General features: G+C 37.0%; 1 protein-coding gene across 1 annotated transcript in view; it reads left to right on the forward strand.

Annotated features, from left to right (window-relative positions):
* Positions 1-21,599, forward strand: part of LOC111154043 (kinase D interacting substrate 220) — a 109,420-nt gene that overhangs the window by 74,875 nt on the left and 12,946 nt on the right. Inside the window, exons 23-28 of the mRNA XM_022513397.1 lie at positions 9,990-10,168; positions 11,300-11,526; positions 13,991-14,104; positions 14,882-14,938; positions 19,158-19,193; positions 20,854-20,886. Of these exons, the coding sequence (XP_022369105.1) occupies positions 9,990-10,168; positions 11,300-11,526; positions 13,991-14,104; positions 14,882-14,938; positions 19,158-19,193; positions 20,854-20,886 (646 nt within the window). The remainder of the gene's footprint in view (positions 1-9,989; positions 10,169-11,299; positions 11,527-13,990; positions 14,105-14,881; positions 14,939-19,157; positions 19,194-20,853; positions 20,887-21,599) is intronic.

Below are 21,599 nucleotides of genomic sequence, written 5' to 3' on the forward strand. Positions count from 1 at the left end.
TGTCAGTGGCAGATAGAAATTTTTCCAGAGGATTGAATATTTTCTCTATTAAAAAGATGCAGACTTCTTAACAACTTATGTAAAACCTCAAATAAATGCTTTATTCAGTTCTAATTGTATCTAGTAACTGCAGTAGGTTTTGTAGGGAATGCTTAAAAAAATCACTTTTGATATTTGGCACTTAAACAGCTGGTACATCTGTTTAACTTTATACTATTTTTATATGCACTAAGAGGCTGTAATTTTTTTTAAGGTAGCTTTTTAGTAACTTTTCTTTTGGTTTAAATAGGGTAAAACTGGTTTTTAAAATATTTTCTCATTTAAACTCATGATGCCATATTCAGTAATTTTATGGTAATGTAGAATAAAGAAAGAATTTCAAATATTCCAAAGTTGTGTGTTTCTAACTCCAACATGCAAAATTGAAGTATATTACTAAGGTTATTTGGAAACACAGAAATAGAAAAATTGATTTCTCTAAAGTGTATGTTTTAATATGTGAAACAAAAAGTCTTACCTATGAAGGTTTACAGTTTATTTTATGATACAGTGAGACTGTTATGCACATTTATATTTTAAAAACCGCACTCCGGTTACTGAAGAATTCAGATTTGCCACCAAACTATAAATATTTATATTTATTCTGTATATAGAGACTTTCAGAGATCAGGGTTTTTTTTACCTGAAATTATTTTTTACAGCAAAGATTTCTGATTTCAGAATTTCAAATCAAAATATTTTTAAGACTTCTCAAAATATGAGAATAAACAACAAAAAATGCTGTGTAAATGAAACAGTAAAGTAAGGGGAGATGCTGCTGTAAACCCATGCTACTAGCGGCTTCTGTTGGCAATACCCAAGAAGTCCACGAGATGGGGGTATTTCACTAGAGACATGATTAATATTTTCAGCCAAGAAATAAGATCTAATGCATTTCTGCTTTTCCCTTTCCATAACAGAAAAACAAGGAAAACACGGAGTTTAAATATGAATATTTTAAACTTTAAAGTTTAATTTCCATTCCTATTTTTTAATGGCTTCACAGGACATTCATAAGCACTGAGAATCATGATCATAGGCAAATGAATGGTTATCTGACCATATGGCGTAGTCTTTATTAAGTTAAATAGTACCTTTTCCTGCTAAAATGCTTTTAAATTAGCTTTTGGGAAGAAGGTAGACATGAAAAAGGAGTGTTTAAAATTGATCTGCTTAAAAATTTGTATTTGGATGAAAAAATATTAAATTCTAATTACTGTAGATCTTGGGTTCTGTACCTATTCGAAATTAAATTCTCAAGACAGCTTATCTAATCAAGGTTTTGCTTTCATCTGAGACATATTCATAGGCAGGCTTTGATTTCAGAGCCTCCATTCTCTGTGCCTGCCTTTCAGAGTTTTATTGTAACACATTTGCTGCTTCTGTATAGTTAATGGAACAATTTTTAAAATTTCTAAAAGGAAACAACATGAGTATCTCTTCCTGCTTGGTAGGACTTCACAATACTGTGAGTACCTCCAGTAGCTATGGAACTTGGATCTCTTACTTTCATCAGAATATTTGTTAATATATCATAGTACAAACTTGATATAAAACAATGGTCTTTACTTTTTAATGATAGATACTATTTTCATATTGAGTCAGTTGTGAATTATTTTGCCTCTCTTAACCTTTTTACTGCAGTCTTCTCTCATTACTCTACCTTGAAGTTATTATTTTCCCATCTGAGGTGTTGTCTGATCACTTGCATGGCAGCGACTGGGTAGGCATGCTTTAGTATTTAGTATTTAGTATTTAGTATTTAGTATTTAGTATTGTTTTTCAGGCTTTTCCCCCTAGTGGAAACCTTTTTGCAAATCAAATCTTATGCACAATCCTAGTAAATAAAGCAGAATGAATATAAATTAATTGATTCAAATTGTAACATTTCCTAATAAATTCACTTAATAAGAAAAATGAGCTGTGCTGAAGAATATTAAATTTTAAATATGTGGGTGATCCTTGCAATCTCACATTGGTTTAAACATCTCTTTCTCTACTTAGTTTTGGTAATATAATATCAAGAATATTGTGGGGTGCCTGGGTGGCTCAGTGGGTTAAAGCCTCTGCCTTCGGCTCAGGTCATGATCGAGCCCCACATGGGGCTCTCTGCTCAGCAGGGAGCCTGCTTCCCCCTCTCTCTCTGCCTACCTCTCTGCCTTCTTGTGATCTCTGTCAAATAAATAAATAAAATCTTTAAAAAAAGAAAAGAATATTGTAAATCCTGGAAGCCTGGGTGGCTCAGTGGTTAAGCATCTGCCTTTGGCTCAGGTCGTGATCTCAGGGTCCTGGGATCCGAGCCCCATGTTTGGCTCCCTGCTCAGCTTAGAGCCTGCTTTTCCTCCCTCTCCCTTTGCTGTTCCTCCTGCTTGTGCGCACGTGCGCTCTCTCTCGCTCGCTCTCAAATAAAATTAGAAAAGAAAAAAAGAAAATTCTAAATCTTAAGTAGATACAAATTTTTTTTAAATGTTTTTAAAAAAACATTTTAAATGTTTTGCAGTGGCAGGATGTTTTTAATTAATTTGGGTTCATAGGTCAGTCACCAGTATTATCTTACAGTTGTTCGCATTTCTTATAATTGGTTGAAGTGTTTGTTGGGTGCTGCTTCTCTGACTGACAAGGTCCTGGCACGTGGGTCATGTCGTGAATTAACATTGTGATTTTCTAGTTATTTATTACACTCTGCACTCAGGCACATAGGGTGGAGTAGTGCACTTGCTTGCCTAATTTTATGAACAGAAAAACTGGGTTAAGAAAATGAAAGAATTTAAATGTGCACCTGAAGATGGAGAAAAAACCATTTTTCCAAAGTCTGCAAAAGATTAAAAACCAGGATGACCTGTTATATTAAGCTTATATGTTGATCTTGAGTGTAAGATTTGATATGTAACAGTGTTCTATTTTGTTATATTTTAAGGAGCTAAAAATATGTAAATCATTAATTAAGAACTTTGAACCAGGTCTGTGGCACCCAGTTTGAACCGGTGCAGGGAACAAGGCTCAGGCTTTTGCATCAGGCCAGATAGGTTCCAGCTGGGCCACTTATATTTGCGGTAATGTCAGGCGGGGAGCTTAACATCTCTGAGCCTCCGCTTTCTTGTTTTAAAAATTGAAATGATACGTCATGGAATGTTGGGAGATAGAAATGAGATAAACTAGCTCAAACACCTGGCCCAGAGAATGGCAGGCCATAGTAGGTATTCTACAAATGCTAGTTCTTTTTAAAATTTTCTTCTTAACTCTTTTTAACCTTCAAATATGTTTTTCCTATCAGATTGTACATAAGAAAAGGGACATGTTCCTCAAAGCATTTTCCACAACACACATGAATAGAAGGCAGTGCCTTATCAGTAACAAGCCTAGGCACGTACCTCTTTGTGCTTTCGTGATTTACCCTTCCTGTCTGTTGATCCTGTCTCATCCCTGTAGTTACCAAAATTGCAACCTTTAAGCCAGATGAAGTTACGCTTTTGGTGTCATTTTTACACCAAAACCAAGGGAGCTGAGATGTGGAGGGGACTGTGTAGGCCAGTGCTTTCCTTCATCACTTTGAAAGAACCAGCATCTCCCACATGGCGGGGTGTGGGGAGCACCCACAGGACTATGGGAGGATCCAAGAGACCTGCTTCAGCCCCCTGAAATAAGGAGACTGGCAGCAAGAGAGCTCACGTGATTTGTCCCAAATCACACAGTTAACAAGTGACCCACCTTTTTTTTTTTTAAAGATTTTATTTATTTTTTAAAATTATTTTTTACTTTATTATTATTATTTTAATTTTTTATTTCTTTTCAGCGGAAGAGTATTCATTGTTTATGCACCACACCCAGTGCGCCATGCAATCCATGCCCTCTCCAATACCCACCACCTGGTTCCCCCAACCTCCCACCCCCCGCCCCTTCAAAACCCTCAGATAGTTTTTCAGAGTCCATAGTCTCTCGTGGTTCACCTCCCCTTCCAATTTCCCCCAACTCCCTTCTCCTCTCCATCTCCCCATGTCCTCCATGCTATTTGTTATGCTCCACAAGTAAGCGAAACCATATGATAACTGACTCTCTCTGCTTGACTTATTTCACTCAGCATAATCTCTTCCAGCCCCGTCCATGTTGCTACAAAAGTTGGGTATTCATCCTTTCTGATGGAGGCATCATACTCCATAGTGTATATGGACCACATCTTCCTTATCCATTCGTCCGTTGAAGGGCATCTTGGTTCTTTCCACAGTCTGGCGACCGTGGCCATTGCTGCTATAAACATTGGGGTACAGATGGCCCTTCTTTTCACTACATCTGTATCTTTGGGGTAAATACCCAGTAGTGCAATTGCAGGGTCATAGGGAAGCTCTATTTTTAATTTCTTGAGGAATCTCCACCCTGTTCTCCAAAGTGGCTGCACCAACTTGCATTCCCACCAACAGTGTAAGAGGGTTCCCCTTTCTCCACATCCCCTCCAACACACGTTGTTTCCTGTCTTGCTAATTTTGGCCATTCTAACTGGTGTAAGGTGGTATCTCAATGTGGTTTTAATTTGAATCTCCCTGATGGCTAGTGATGATGAACATTTTTCATGTATCTGATAGCCATTTGTATGTCTTCATTGGAGAAGTGTCTGTTCATATCTTCTTCCCATTTTTTTTATATGATTGTCTGTTTTGTGTGTGTTGAGTTTGAGGAGTTCTTTATTTTTACTACTTTTTAATTTTTTTTTTAAGATTTTATTTATTTATTTGAGAGAGAGAGAGACAGAGAGAGAGATCATGAGCAGAGGGGAGGGGTAGAGGGAGAAGCAGACTCCCCGGTGAGCAGGGAGCCTGGTGCTAGGCTGGATCCCAGCACCCTGAGATCATGATCTGAGCCTAAGACAGGCACTTAACTGACTGGGCCACCCAAGCGCCCCACATTGCTTTAAATTTTTATTTTTAAATATTACAGCTTTATTCTGACTTATGTGAGATGATCAAATCTGGATGTAAGGAAAGCCATTGCCTCTGTTCTGTCCTTTCAGAGTCAAGTTGCATTTCAAATTGCAGTGTAGGTATTGTATTCCTAGAAATGACTGCTTTTAATGGAAAGTGTCTAACATGTAAATCTGTAATAAGTTCATACGTAGCTTCAGAGGGAGACTTTTACCCCCAACTTCGGTGTGTACTAAGTTTCCTCAGCAGTTGAACACACTGTTGTTCACCACTGGATTGAACTGAATCATAACTAGAGATTATTAAGGTGCATTTCTTTTTGAGTATAAATGCTTCTGTGTCAAAATAATTCAGTGCTTTAGAAAATATATATAAAGGAGATTTTTAAAAAATTCCCATATAACTAGCGTACAATGTTACATTAGTTTCGGTGTACAATATAGTGATGCGACTCTCTCCATTACTCAGTGCTCATCGCAGTAAGTGTACTCTTAATCCCAAGAAGGAGATTTTTTTGGTCATAAAATTTTCCCATTATTTCTAGTCCTAGTTTTTCAGTTTCTGACTCTGTTATTCATGCACAAAGCAAGAAGCAAGAACACTGAAACATATGAACAAGACATGGCCAGCAGCACTGCCTTGCAGTTCAGAAGGGTGCACGTAACTGAGGAACGGGGAGCCATGTCGCTTGGGGTCCTGGATGTAGTGGTATCTCTGCCACCAGGGTCATATCTTGTGCTGTCCATGCGAGGTCTGGCTGAAGCCCAGCTGCTCGCACACAAATTGTGGTCTTAATGATAGTCCACTGAGTTTGTGTATTGAGCATTTAAAAAATTTTTTTATTACATGACTACATGTTTCCTCCAATGTAGAAAAGTAATCTTTGCCTTAATATTTTGACCAAGTAGGAAATATACATCTTGGATATGTACACATTCAGGGGGAAATAACTTTTTTTATGTGTAGAATAAGCTCTCTGGGAAAAGAATACATTTTTAGCTTTGCCAATGGTTTATTTGGAAACAGGCAAGCACTTTTGTGATTGTATTATAGAACCCTAATTGGACCATCCTTAAGCACCATAAATCAAACACATTAAATACTTGAAACCAGAAACAAACCTGAAGGTTTGGCCTAGATCTGTATTCACTGGGCCACATATACAGTACTTTGTTGTTTCCTAGTGTAGTTACTGAAATAGGATGCCTTTAGAATGCAAGATTACTTTTGTAAGCTTTGAAAAGTGGCATTACTTAGAACACTTGACGCTGTGCACTCTTGTCTTGAGAATCAGCTCTGACCACTGCATGACCACTCTTTGCTTTCTAACAAGTTCTCTGCTCCATTGAGTGTTGTCTTACACTCAGCACAGTCTTCTGCATGGGGGCAGTTTTAGCTCAATGTGATCATATTAGAGATGAGGACTTTGGGAGGTAAGTAGGTTCAGAAGAAGTCATGAGGGTAGAGTCCTCATGATGGGATTAGTGTCCTTGTAAGAAGGACCAGAGAGCTAGCTGCAAACCAGGGAGAGGGTTCTCATCAGAACCTGTCTGAGCTGGCACTCTGAGCTCAGACTTCCAGACTCCATGAAATGTGAGAAATAAATGTTGTTTAAGCTGCACAGTCTGTGGTGTTTGTTACAGCAGCCCGAGTTGACTGAGACACCCACTTCCACCACTGCTGTTCACTGTTATAGTGGAGTTCTAGTGAGTGCACTTAGACAAGAAACAGAAGTAAAAGGATCCAAATTGGAAAGGAAGAAGAAAAACTATCTCCCATCGCAAATGACATGATCCTATATATGGAAAATCCCTAAGGAATCCACAAGAAAGCTGCTAGAGCTGATAAATTCAGCAGAGTTGCGGGTTCCTGATCAACACAAAAATCAGTTATGTTTCTGTACCTCTGCAGATTGTTATCTGAAAAGAAATTCAGAAAGCAATTCTATTTACTATAGCATAGAAAAGAATGAAACGCCCAGGAATGAATTTAACCAATGAGGTTAAAGAATTATACATTGAAAACTGTGAATTGCTAAATAAAAGATCTAAAAAAAAAAAATCTAAATATATGGAAATATATTTCATGTTCATCAACAGGAAGACTAAATATTAAGATGTCAGTACTACCCAAAGTGATCTACAGATTCAGTGCAGTCCCTGTCCGAATTCCAGTAGCCTTTTGCAGAAATAGAAACCTGATCCTCAGATTCATATGAAATTGAATATAAATATGAGTAGCCAAAACAATCTCGAAAAAGAACAATGAAGTCGGAGGGCTCGCGTTTCTCAGTTTTAAAAACTAACTACAAAATCGCAGTAATCAAAACAATGAGGTACTGGCCTAAAGATAGGCATATAGTCCAGTGGAAGAGATGAGAGTTCAGAAATACTTTCAAAACTTGCAAAAGTAATCTTGTGTTTTAAAGGCATCCTATTCAATAACTACACTAGGAAAGTCATACATCTGGCCAATTGAGCTTTGAGAAGGGTGCCAAGTCCATTTCATGGGGAAAAGAATAGTCTCTTCCCCAAATGGTGCTGGGCCAACTAGATTTCCACATGTGAAAGAATGAAGTTGGACCCCTATCTCACACCATGTATGAAAATTAACTAAAAGTGGATCGACCTACACTTTCCCAAGCATAAATTTGTTTCCAATATCAGAAAGGGAAATTAAAGTGAACATTATTATAAAAGAATAGAGTTCTTAGGGAATAATGCATTTTTTGTGTGTATTCACTCTACAGATAAATATTTTTTTCACTCTACAGATATTTAAGCAAGAGTGACGTGACAGTGCTCTGCTTCAAGGCGCTAGAGATAGAATAGTGACCACCACCAAACTTGGTCCCAGCTTTAAAGGAACTTCTAGTCTAGAGGGGGAGTAGACATTAATAAAATAATTCCACTAATAGATTATAAAATTCCAGTTGTGATAGGTGGTGTGCAAGAAAGGGTATGTGCTATGAGGGCCTGCGCTTGGAGAAGACTTCCCGGAAGAGGGGAAGTTGGACTGAGACTAATGATGAGTAGGAATTAACTGGGTCAAGACAGAACAGGAGAGCACAGTTAGCTCCGAAGGTGTTCGGGGTGTTTGGTTGTGTTTCCACAGATGTGCACTTCACTTCCTCTTTTGTTCCTCACCCATTGGCTACAGTGCAGAGTAGCTGTTTTCTGTCTGTATGTTCCATCTCTTTCCAGAGTGCATTAGAATATTATTTAATAATTGGGCATTCACTGTGGTAGGAAGTATTTGAGTCTACTAGGGGTTAAATTGGTTTTAAGGTAAAAAATTCTGAGACAGTTAAGAGTTTTCCCTGTTTAAGTTTTTAAAGAAAATCTGTCTTATTTTTAACCTTCAATGATTAAATAATGACATTGTTAGGTGGCTACTTTTAGATAAAGTATGATAAATAATGCCTTCATAAATTATGCTTTTCGAATCTGTTTATATTTTGATTTAAAATAGGAAGTTTTTTTCCCAGTAATTTAAGACCTCATTTTGAATGGAAGTGATTTGAATGGCTTAGGTAATTTCTGCCAAGGAATTAATATGGACTTTCTCTAAACCACTGTCATTTATAATCAAAATGCTTTTAACTTACATTGATGTTGGCATTAACAAGTACTGCTAGATTGGTAGCATAGAAAGAAATTGCATTTAAACTTACTAGGAGCTCATTGATGCCTGAGGTTTTATAATGCTTTCTGTGGGCCATTTAACTGCTGGCAACTTTAATTCACATGATTCATAATACTAAAAATTTAAATTCACTCTTAATTGAAAAGTGAAGTTACTTAAATTCTTTAAATACTAACCTTTGGAAAAATATCTGAAAAATAAAGACACATATGATTTTAGTGGCCCGCTGCCAAAAGATTATCATTTACATAAATATCTCTTTCAGTAGAAGAGCTTAATGTATTGAGCTCAAAAGGTTAAAATCGAGCCTTCAATCTGGAAACCAGCAGTAGACTGTTGGCTTGTGAACAGCAGTATTGTTCATCATACTGAGAACACTGTTCACATTCAAGTTTAAGCAGAGCTGGCATTGAAATTCAGTTAATTTGTTTCATGTGACTTGTCAGCTGTGTGTTTTTATCTAAATCTTTGTAGCCTCTCTTCTTAGTATTTCATGTTAAACTCCTCAAACAGATGAACTACCTTTTTAACTGTTCAAGTTCTGAAATTTTGGCCACTTCCGCAAATGATTCTTTGTAACCATTCTCCAAGGTTTTCATATCATTTAAACCATATTAATAATCGGTTTGAATGCCATTCTAATCTATAAGAGTAATCCTATTTCGGAGGGCTTTTCTGTTTTGTATATATGTGAGTGAGTCTGTGAGAGGGACTCCCTGAAATTCATGAAGACAAAATTGCTCTTCTTATCTTCTCACCAGCATGCTCTTCTCTTCTTGTTTGCTAATTTTGTTCTCTGGATTTTCCCTCAGATGGCTTTTAATATTTGGCTACCAGCCCAGGATTGGGTCTGAGCAGTGAAGAAATAGAGAATAAGACCTTTTTTGAAAAAGGAAAAACCTGTACTAACTTTTTTCTACTTTATGTAATTTATTTAAAAATTATTGTTTATTTCTTCTCTTCTTTGCAAAGAAAGAAATGTGGTATCCCATAATAAGCACGGAGTCAGAACCAGTCAGCTTGTCTTGCGTGCTTGCGTGGCTCTAGGCAGGCTGCCTCGTTTGTGTGAGGCTCACTCTCCTCGTGTGTAAAATGGCAACTCATTTAATTTGCACAGAGTGGTTCTCACCAACATGTGAGTGCCTAGGATATATTGCTCTCCTTCCTGTTTCCTAGCTCCAGTCCTGCCTTAGGCCAAAGGCTGACCTCACACTTATTATCTTAGTAATTTTGTAGTGTATGTACCAGTTTTTTTTTCTTAAGAAAATTTTTAATGAAAACAAGATGTATAATGTGTTATTTATTTTCATATATAAATTTTAAGGTACATGTGGAATTTTCCTTTCTGATACGGACAGTAATGACCTTTTTTCATTTGTTTCCTGTTTGAAGAATATCAAAGAATATTCCAACAACTAAAGATGTTGAGCCACTGCTAGAAATAGATGGAGATATAAGAAACTTTGAAGTGTTTTTGTCTTCAAGGACCCCAGTTCTTGTGGCTCGAGATGTAAAAACCTTTTTGCCATGTACTGTCAACCTAGACCCCAAGCTACGGGAAATTATTGCAGGTGGGTAGTCGTAGTGAATGTGATTTGTCTTCTCTGGTCTTCAGGATGTTTTGCATTTCTAACTTAGCTATGTGAGTTTGTCTTGCTCCATGAAAAACCAAGAAGTACCGAACCAAGCACTACACAGGACAGTTAATGAAACTGAGGATTAGGAATCTTGACCTCCTTTAGAGACTGCTAAGAAAATGTCACTTGTAAAACCACCTTATCGTAATGTTTCTCAACCCACATACCTGACTTCTTTGCAATCAGATTCCTTTTAAGAAACAGTCAGCACTGTAAGATGTCAGTCCATTATAATTTTTCTGTGACTAATCTTAATAGGGGTCTCTATCTGAAAGGGCACAGATATCCTTATATTACTTGATAAATTTTAACTTAAACTTGTGGACTGGAACTTAAGGATGGTGACATTAAAGTTCTGGAATCATTTCTTTTGTTCTTGAACCACTGCTGTATGCGCACGCACACACACACACAACCGTTCCTGAAACACACTATCTGCCGTGTGGCACTGCTGACCCGCCGTTGAGTTTCCTTGAGTTTCCTGAGAGTTATGAAGAGAGAGTTTCAGTCTACTTCTGCTTTCTTTTTTAGGTACCAGTTTTAAGGCTGATATCAAGGTGTATTTTGTGGCTATGGAATTGTTTTGTTCAGAGAAGGATAAATCATACAGTTTGCACACCCACAGTTTAGCAATCACTGTATTTATTAGTATTAGACCACTGTGAGTTATTAGTAGTTATTATTCATAACGATTATTTAATAATCGTTATGAATAATAACACCTTATGGATCATAACCACTGTTAGAATAGCACAAATACCTTAAATAGTTAGAGAAAAAATATTACTGTTCTGGTAACTGAAGAGAAGAATCCAGATGTTGGTGACTTTTCAAATGGTGAAAAAAGCTTTTATGCAAAGTAGTTGAGTTTTTTCTCACTAGAATGTCTATGAACAAGATTTTTATGAGTCAAGATTTCCTGTCTCCTTTAAGTCAGTTGGAATCCTTGGCAAGAGTGGAAAAAAAGCATGTTTCTATTTGATAACTAAAGGAGGACGTGATAGCTGGACTGATGACTGAAGTCCTCTTTTCTTTTGTCTTCTGGGGTACCGTTTAATCTTTCAGATGTTCGTGCTGCGAGAGACCAGATTAATATTGGGGGGCTCGCCTATCCTCCACTGCCTCTTCACGAAGCTCCACCTAGACCCCCGTCAGGCTATAGCCAGCCCCCATCTGTCTGCTCTTCTTCCACTTCCTTCAATGGACCGTTTGGAGGTGGGGTTGTGTCACCACAGCCTCACAGCAGCTATTACAGTGGGATGACAGGACCTCAGCATCCGTTCTACAACAGGGTAAGGAAGTGCGAGGAATCTTTCGTTCTAAGAATTTGTTTGGGGGAAATACCAGAAGTTTTCTGCTGTGGAGTCTGTTATTGTTTTGAAACTGCACATTAGTTTTAAAATAGGAAAAATGTTAAGTTTGAATTTAAAATACATGATTTTGTGCAAAAATAATGAATACTGTTATGCTGAAAAAAAATACATGATTTTTTTAAAAATAAAAAGAACTTTTAACTTTAATGGGGTCTAAATCTCAGCTGAGTCTCGAATGTTAGAGATGCTTTTTGCTTTTTTAAGGAAGTGAACTCCACGGGTCATCAGTGACTATCCTGTGCCACAAAGGGAGCTGTTTCTCTATTTGTTCATAAACAGTGTTCCATTTGTTATATTTTGCATAATTATATTGGCATTTAGAACAATGATTTAACTTCAAACTTAAATTTCCACTGTATTCAGTAAATCTATTTAATATGTGTTACAGCTTTTAAATGTGAGATTATGATAGAAGATACCACTTGTAGGATTCAGATGTTATTGCCAAGTAATAGCACTGTAGCCATTTCTGGAGTTATATTTCAGGTTATGTGCAGTCGTGCATAATTATTTACTTAGTATAAATGTGATCATTTTCTACTGCAAAGGGTGGAAGTACAGTGATCGGTAATATACAGACCCTATCAAGTTTAGTGGCCTGAGCTATACCCATCCTACTGATCTTAAGCACTAATATTTCCTACAGGATATTGGAGTATGAGCCCTAGTATTATACTTTCTGGAACGGTACGCTAAGGTCCATTACTGTTTCTTATTTTTGTTGTCTCCCTCTTTAGTCTAATTTGAGAAAAACGTAGGGGTTAGTGTTCACAGAAGCCAACTGCACGCCTAAGGAAATGTCACGCGAGCTAGGAAGAAAGCAAAGTTTAGAGTAAATGTGGCAATGAAGAAATTCCAGAATTTAAATTAAATTTTCAGGTTTTGAAAAGTGTTGGCCATATAAGTACAGTTGACCCTTGAACAACACAGGTTTGAGCTGTGTGGGTCCACTTTTACACAGCATTTTTAAAACAATTACAGTACAGTATTATAAATGTGTTTTCCTTATGCTTTTCTTAATATTTGCTGTTCTATAGCTTACTTTATTGTAAGAATACAGCATATAGTGCATAAACCCTATAAAATATGTGCATTTGACTGTTACTATTGTCGGTAAGGCTTCCCGTCGCCAGTAGGCCGTTAGTAATTAAGTTTTGGGGAAGTCAAAAGTTATTTTGACAGATTTTCGACTACACAGTTTTGGGGGTGGGGGGTGGTGGGGATCAGAACTCCTCACCCCTGTGTTGTTCAAGCTCAACTGTAATTAGGGGCACTCTTCATAGAGGTCGTATGAATGTTATTCTATTCTTTTATTCAGACAAGGAGAAAAAGGTGGAACAATAGCATTTTATAATGTATTCCATCCTTGTAAAATTTAACTATGTGGTAGACAGTGTTGAAATGCAGGGTTTTATTTAGCAGTCTTAAAATCTGCTGTAATTTTACATAAAATGGCTCATTGATCGGTAGATGACAGTTGAGGTTTTGAAACCAAAAAATTACTTATTTTTTTAATTTACCATACCATCAGGCTGATGTGATGCTTTAAGAGTATTTTATCATTTTAAAAACACTTAACATTTTCTCATGTTTTTAGATCTAGTTATTTTTTTGTTCTAGTTATTTGAGGTTCTTAGTCTGAAAGTTAAAAGGGGAATAATTTTCTTAAATGGCAGCAGTAAAAAGGTATGGGAAGATGTTATTTCAGTGTAATGAAGCTTAATGAGTTTTAATCTTTATGTTTAGCACATATAATCTCATACCTCCTGTTTATGTGAAGTTGGCTACAAATAAATGCCGGAGTTATAAATCTCGCTCAACAATGGATTCCCCATTAAAAAAACACACCTTATTTAGGAGATACACTCTAGGGCATAGGATATAAAGTGAGCTCTGGGAACTTAGAGTAATAATATTCCTGGAATCCATGCTAGGGTGTTCTCATATATATTAAGACTTTTTTTGACTTTCTTAAGGCTAATCTTTTTTTGAAAAGAATGGTATTAAGAGTCCATTTTGCTTATTTTTGTTGTTGTTGTTAAATAAATTGTGAGTTAATATTTGTAAGTCACTTAGGAACTGATACATGGTAAGCCCATAAAAATGTTAAGGAAAAACTCTTGTCAGACTGTAAGGTATGAAACTTTAGTTGCTTAAAAAACCTTATATTAAATCAACAATATGAAAATTTAAATACTGGGTCTCAAATTTGGGTTTGATATCTTAGAGACTATAAGTAAGGCTCTTTTTCTTTTGTTTTGTCACTTGCATTATTAAAAATTTGGAGTTGTGTTTTATTGGTTAGTTTCATTTGATAAATCTCATCACACTTTGATTTCTGTAATTGTTTATCCCCTTCTTTTGTTACGTGTTTTTTCCATAGCCATTCTTTGCCCCCTACCTTTACACGCCAAGGTATTACCCTGGCAGCTCCCAACACCTCATCTCACGTCCATCAGTAAAAACGAATTTGCCCAGAGATCAGAGCAATGGCCTAGTAAGTATAAAAAAGGGTAACTAAAGTATTAATCTAATAAGACACACAGACAGCAGTAGAAGTTTGGTTATTTCCTTTCTGTAACAAAAGAATGCAACTTACTTTATAAATAGTCTTAAGACAGATAAGCTCTTACTAACATAAAATGTATTTTGTTTTCATTTCTGGCAAATGTCTATGGAAGGAAAATGACTAGCGGCCTCAGTGAATAAATGTTGAGCTGTTTACAACCAGAGTTTCTGGCTTAGAGTTCAGTGTCTGTTACCAAAACTCTAAAAACTAAACCTTTACATTTGTTAATTTCTAATATCTTTTTACAAAAATATACATACATGGTATCTGTGTGTGTGTGTGTGTGTGTGTGTGTGTGTGTGTGTATTTATATATATGTATGTATGTTAGCCCTATGGTATAAAAATTCGAGGGTATATTGGAAGAGCATTTTAATTTAAAGCAGAAATTAAATAGAATTAGGGAATTACTTAAACGTATGATTGACTCTAATCCAAAACAAAATACATTGTAAAATATTATGTGTTCCTGATGGTCAGCTTAGTTTAACAATTCACAAAAAGAAATTTCTTGTTAATATATTTTTACACATTAGAAGGTAAAAGCTATAGAACTTAAACTGTTATTTCAAATTTAAATGTCACTAGGGGAATCGACTCATAGCCAGGTTTCAGTGTCGTCTGTGATCATGTCAGCATCGTGTTCATTCGTCATCCTAGTTTGCCCCCCTCACCTTTCACCCATGCTCTTGTTTTGTGTTGTTAGGAGGTTATCAAGGAGGATGCTGCTGAGGGGCTTCCTTCACCCACAGACTCCTTGCGGGTAACGGAGTAGTCTTGTGGTGGGAACACGAGCCTGTCATCGCTTCTGCAGCCTTAACAACTGTCCTAGTTGTGGTGACAGCAGTCCCCTAACTCTGCGTCTGTGCTGTTGTGGCCACTAGCGTAGAGTAGCTGATACTAATCGTTATAGTTCATGGATTAATTTAAAAGCTAATGTTTAACTTTACACTTTATTTCCTCCAGTTTTTCCCCTTTTTCAATGACGTGGGATGGGCTCTTTTTTTATTGTCCAAGGGCAGGATTTTTCTAGCAGCCTTCAGGAGCAGTCAGTAGGTGGCATATGTTCCTTAGTGTTGAGCAATATTTTCACCTTTGATTATTTTTCTTAAGCCGACAGTTGGTACTGCACATGTGGAATACTTTTGAAAGTATCCAAAATCACCCTCAAGACCACAGAAGGACATTAGAAGCTCGGTGGTGTAGACCAGAATGCATCTGTAGTGACGCAGCCTTAATCTGGGTGTCCACAGTTAGTGAAACCCCAGTGTGAATGTAGTGCTATTTTTCTTGACCTGTATTTTTATTAAAATAAAATTGCTAGGTAAACAGAGGTAGTTTATTATGTAAAGGGAATTATTTAAACCTTTTTGGGCCAACACCTTAAAGTGGAGTTTCTTAAAAAAAATTGTACGGGAAATCATTCCGTATATTTGTTATTCAGGACTTTGTATTTAATAAGAAATATGTTTACTGTGTTGAGCCTTAAAATCTTCATTTACTCAATATGGAATTTAGGAACCCAGTTTGTATTTTACCTTCTTTTGATTTATTTGCAGAATGTTATGCCCATGTGGACATGATCAGTTTAATCTAGAGCTCTGCTAAAGTGTGGCTTGACAGAATTAACGTGGGGGAAATACTACATCCTGAGCTTATCTGTAACTTTGAACTTAAAACATGCATTTGGGTAGGCAGTAGTTTTTAAATTTTAATTTTCTTTGAGTTAATGTTAGTAAGAGAGGAAAGAGAACCATTTTGGTGTTTTCATTGAGGAGTTGATGATTCCTTTTAAGTCATTAACATTTCAGCTGAAGTGTTTGAGTGACTCCAATTATCCAGGAATAATAGACACAATAAACCATAATAATTCTATTTGGGTGTTGGGGGAATCTTTAATGCGTGGATCATTGCCACTATATGCAAGAATGACTTTTAGTTTAGTCAGCCCTTCATACATACATTCATGCATGTAATGCAATTCTCTAAGCTAAAATTCCTTAGCAAACTTTTGATGAAAATCAGATACTGTGAAGAATTTGATTGGTCTTAATGACACAGACATGCTAGAATAGTAGCTATTCCTATGCTTGAGTATGTGGACAAACACTTGTAATTAGAAGATATCTGTAGTTTCTTTCAGGGACCAGTGAAGGAGCATTAAGCAAATTTGAAATGAGTTTTTGGGGAAGGGGAAATAATGCAATTCTTGTGATGTGTTTAGAAACCCAATAACAAAGGATAAAGGTGCTCTGCATATATTAGTGCCTTTGTTTAGTGAAATAACCGTACTATTTGCTCTCTTTTTAATATTAAAAGATAGTTTTGTGATTGGCTTAGTGAATAATAAGTGCTTACCAAGCTTTCTTTGCTTTTAAGAAATTAACACTGACAGTAGCATGTAAAATTTGTTTGGTAGAAGACTAGTAAAAATAGACACTTAGTTCAAACCCAGATCAAAAGCAGTGGTGGAAATGTGAAGTATCTGTACTTGGAAACATTGTCTAGGATTTTTATAGCTGAACCAACACAGAAGTAGTTAATATAAAAATTATTTAACCCTTCGGAGCTCATATGGCTTTCCAGTCCTGTGGTAGAAAGTTTTGTATTTCTGAGATAATAGGATTCTGGGTCAGGTCTGTTTGCTCATTCAGCTGTCCCCCCATATGCAACAGCTGATGATAAGAGCTGCTTATAGATAAGTCAGGAGCTACACGAACGCTTTTGGATAAATTGTCATTACAGACACAAAGTAATGAGTAAAAATAAATAAACAATACCACCAATAAGAAGAAGACCATAACGAGTTAACCAACTGTTATTTTCAACATAAGTGGTCCCATCTTTTTTTACCACAGGGAATTCTGATAAACCTTTAAAAAGTAGATTCTAATGAAACAATTGGGTTTTCTCACATTAAGGAACATTGTCATGAGTATAGCTTGTGAAGGCCAGCCAAGGACTTCCAGATAAGTTATAGGTATGTCCAGGTGTTTCACAACAGTGAAGAGGTAAAATACAAGACTCTATGCTAACTTTAAAAAACAATTTTATGTAGAGAAAATACATGCCAAATCTTATAAAACTGGGGAGGAAGATTAACACTGGACCCAAGATATGTTCCCCAGAAATCAGAGCTCGAATGGACTGTGGTTTTCAAACTTTTAAAGCAGAGAAGTTTTTTTCAGAAATGAAATACTAATTAGAACTCTAGTTCATAAAACCAGTAAAAGTGCAGGTGTGGCCCCCACCCTGGACTTGCCTTCCCTTTTGAGGGGCCGCAGGAGCACTAGGACCCGTGGCCTCATTCGGCTCCACAGTGCAGAACTTTCAGGACTGGGTCTGAGAGACTCGTCTGAGGTGCACAGGAGGGGAGTGCCCGATGTGGGGCCAGAGCTACTTGCCCGTGTCACAGCCCATTCCTCAGACCGTGCTGCTTTCTTCGCCCCTGTTAACACTCAGCATGCCTTAGCCAGGTGTTCGATCTGAAGTCCCATAGACCCTACCCTGGTGGCTAGCGCTTTGCCTTGGACAAATTACTTAACCTCCTCGATGCCCAACTTCCTCATCTGGAAAAAGCAGACCTACCACATAGGTCTGATGTAAGGATTACTCAACTTTAGGACACTTTCAAGACTTAATTATTATTATTATTACTACACCAAGGCCAAATTTTATGGAGCTTTAAAGACTCGAACTAAAAGTGTTTCATGTTAAATTACCTGTCTCAGTAGTAGGAGTAGTGTACAGATACACCAGTCAGTGTAGGTTAACTCTGCCTTTCATCTGCTGATGCTTCTGTTGGTTTGCTTTCTTAGAATTTAGAAGGATTTCTGGGCTATTTGAGTGCTCCAAATACTTTAAAGTTGTGACTGCTTTCCAGGGAATGTACGTGGTGCCTGTGCTTTCTTTCAGTCCAGGTCCCGCTAGAAATAATGGCATCCGAGCATCTGTGACCATGAAGGGGAGGACCAGTGGGGAGGGCTTCTCTCAGGCCAGGGAGCCTCTGTGGCATTCTGGTATGGTCTTCCAGAGTTGCTCTTAGCAGTACTGGAGTCGGTTTTTATCTAAGTTCTGCTGCTCATGGTGGAAACCGTATTTCACTGAAAAGCAGTCCTTCAAAAGTAGGAACGATACAGCATTTCTTTCCTTCTTATCCTTCCTTGAATTACTTAGCGCTGAGTTCTACAGGTCCCTGTGTGATCGCTTACTGGCTCAACAGATCTGTTGAGTGTCTACCGGGCACCATCCTGGTGGCACACAGCAGTGGACAACACTGATGAAACTCCTGCCCACATCGAGCCTTTGAGTTCAGAGGCTGCCAAGGGAATTCTCTGGGCTCCGAAGTCAGTCATTCTCAGGCTTCTGTGCCACAGATTTACTCGATACCTTCAGGCAGCTGTATTTAGATGACTTACATACCGCACTGAAAAGTCATGAAAAATTGGGGTGCCTGGGTGGCTTAGTCGGTTAAGCGTCTGCCTTCGGCTCAGGTCCTGATCTCAGGGTCCTGGGATTGAGCCTCACATTGGGCTGTCTGCTCAGCGGGGAGCCTGCTTCTCCCTCTGCCTGCTGCTTCCCCTGCTTGTGCTCTCTCTCTCTGGCAAATAAGTAAATAAAATCTTTAAAGAATTAATTAATTTTTTAAAAAGGCATGAAAAGAATTAGTACTCAGTATTATTGTGAAGAACTTCAGAAGTGCAAAGACAGAATTAATGACAGTATCCTTATTTCCCGCGTGCCGTTAGAGATCAATGAAAATTGATGAATTAATAAAGGTATTAAAAATGAAGGTCTTGGTTTTCATGAAACTGGATGCAGTTGGCAGAGTAGCTATAAGTAAGCAAAAAGAAGAAGAAAAAGTAAAGTAAAAAAAGATGGGGCTGAACTGTAGATAATTTTTATTTCCACCACTGGCTTAGAACTTTTAACCTGTTTGCAAACAAATGTATATCCAAATCAAGCTGTTTCTCATTGTTCAGGAGCAGAGTTGGACGAGAAAGTTAAAGATGCCTTGGGTAAGAAATGGGCTCGTTCTAGGTTTTGTTCAGGGTGTAGGATTTGGACACACACTCGCGGCCTCCTCTCAGTGGCTTTTCTCAGCGTCATTCACACTTTCTAAAGTATATTAGAAATGTGTTTTTATTATTCTGTTTCAGTATGGAAAAGTATTAACTTATTTTTACTTCCATGATATAGTGAAAAATTGTGTGCACTTTGGGCTTGAAAGTCTTTGTGCCAGCCTCAAACTCAAGAAAACTTTTCTCCCTAAGCAATTAATAAACTGGCACAAAATTGATGGGAGAGATTTCCACAGAAATATATTGCAGTAACGAGATCACAGACATCCTAGAGTACAATTAGAAGTTAAAAAATAGCAATCACATTCATTGCAGTTTTAGTACTTTTTTTTTTAAGATTGCCCTAAAAGGTAGGTTAAGCCTCATCTGTTAACTTTGACCTCATTATTATTTCTCTTGTAATTTGAAGAATAAGTTATATTTTCTAACTAGGTTGACAGTAGCTTTCTTTTGTGTTTCTAGTATCTTAGACTAAGCTGGCATTTCATTAGGACTCCTTTTTGATATTTTTTTCAAGTCTTCACAAATATATAGAGAGATACGTGGTAACTTTCTGCAAATCCTATTTATGAGGTAAATTAGAAAGCAAGGTTTCCATTAGGTACAGCAGATACTGAGTAGGTCAGAAGGAGAACATCTGACATTAGGCTAGCAAACAGCAAAGCCCTGTCCTTTACTGAAACTATGACTCATGGAACACTGCATCAAAAACTGATGTACTGTATGGTGACTTACATAACAATAAGAAAATAAAATAAAAATAGTCGTATTGATTAAAAAAACCCAATATTGGAAACTAATTTTGAATCAATATTGTCAGTCCTCTGTAGATTAGTTTAACTATTTAACAGTTTTTGCCACCAGCCTAATGGGTACCTAATTCCGTGCCTAATGGGTACAGAAAAATGGCATCTGCTTTGAATTGGAGCTTTTTAAAAATCTCCATCACTAAAATTAGTTATGTTAATCATGGTATGCAGATATTTTTCGCCGATATAGCGTAAAGCCATAAGGCTGTTAAGGCCTTTCTTTTCAGATGCTGTTTTAATGTATCTCTCATGTGCCAAATGCCCAATGAAACAAAACCCAAGTGTGAAAAGTAGGTTTCTGAGCATTAAGTGTAGGGTGGCTAGATAACAGTTCATTTTATGAAGTGATCATGTGAATTCCAAGTGCTTGTATTCTTATTAAATTGGTTAACTTTAGCTGTAGTGTTTTAATCAGAATATTTAAATGTTAATTTTATGTTGGTATGTGGTAGAAAAACTGACTTTTAGAGCAAGTTTTATTTACTCCGTTTTCTTGTTGAATGTATGGCCCATGCGTCATTCGTTTAATGGGAAGACTATGAATTTTGAGAGTACAATGATAAAGTTACCAAGCACGTGTTAATGACATTAAACTACTGTATGTGTGTGTGTGCGCGCACGTGCACAGCTGCGTGTGTTCCTTGCCCTGTGCTGCTGCAGAAGTGGTGTGTTCAAAGCTACAGAAAGTCTGAGGAGTGACAAGCGTGGCGCCTGTGTTTATTACATGTGCCTGTTTGATGTTTTACTTAAGCTCGTTTCCTTCATTCTGTTTTATTCCTTCCTTAAAGCCGTGTGACTCTGGGTTTAACAAACAAAGACAGGTACAGAAATTTTCAGTGAAATCTTACTCACGTTTCTTATTAGACTATTAGAAGCAATCATTGGCACTTTCACGCTGGGCTGTTGATAAAATCGGTGCTTATTTCAGTGCCTTGGGTTTATGTTCATAGCTGCTTTCAGCCTTTGCACGGCATGCATTCTGGCTAACCAATGCTAAGCTTATTTCATAAATTTACCGACATGGTAATGTTTCAGAGCGTAGTTATAATCTACTTACAATATGAAACAATACACTTACATCAAGGTAATTCTAGTCTGTTTTGTTATCTTTGCTTTTTCCTGAAGAAATTCTGATTTGTATGCATTTTGAAGTTTATATTTAACAGTTTAAACAAACTAACATCTTCTGTTTTCAAATATCTGCATTAGAAATTTTTTAAAAATAAATTGTGTTATTTGCTGAGATGATCTGTTCTAGGCTTAGAGCAGGTATATTTCAAGTAAGAATGCATGATAAACTTGAATGTATTACCAGTCTTTGTATTGTCAAAGTAATATAATTAGTTTTCTAGTAATTTACCTGTTGAATTATTAAGTATGCTTTTTTTTTGTATCACTTTACTTTTTCACCTTCCTTTGATGAGATTTCCACCCAAAAATCATTATTTTGGTTACTGAGATTGATTTGGTTTCAGAATAGTTGTATTATATGTGATTACTTGAGGAAAGACCTGGCAGATAATTACCAGTTCTC

The sequence above is a fragment of the Enhydra lutris genome, unplaced genomic scaffold (genome assembly GCF_002288905.1).
Source record: "Enhydra lutris kenyoni isolate GAN:26980312 unplaced genomic scaffold, ASM228890v2 scaffoldscaffold35, whole genome shotgun sequence".
NCBI lineage: Eukaryota > Metazoa > Chordata > Mammalia > Carnivora > Mustelidae > Enhydra > Enhydra lutris.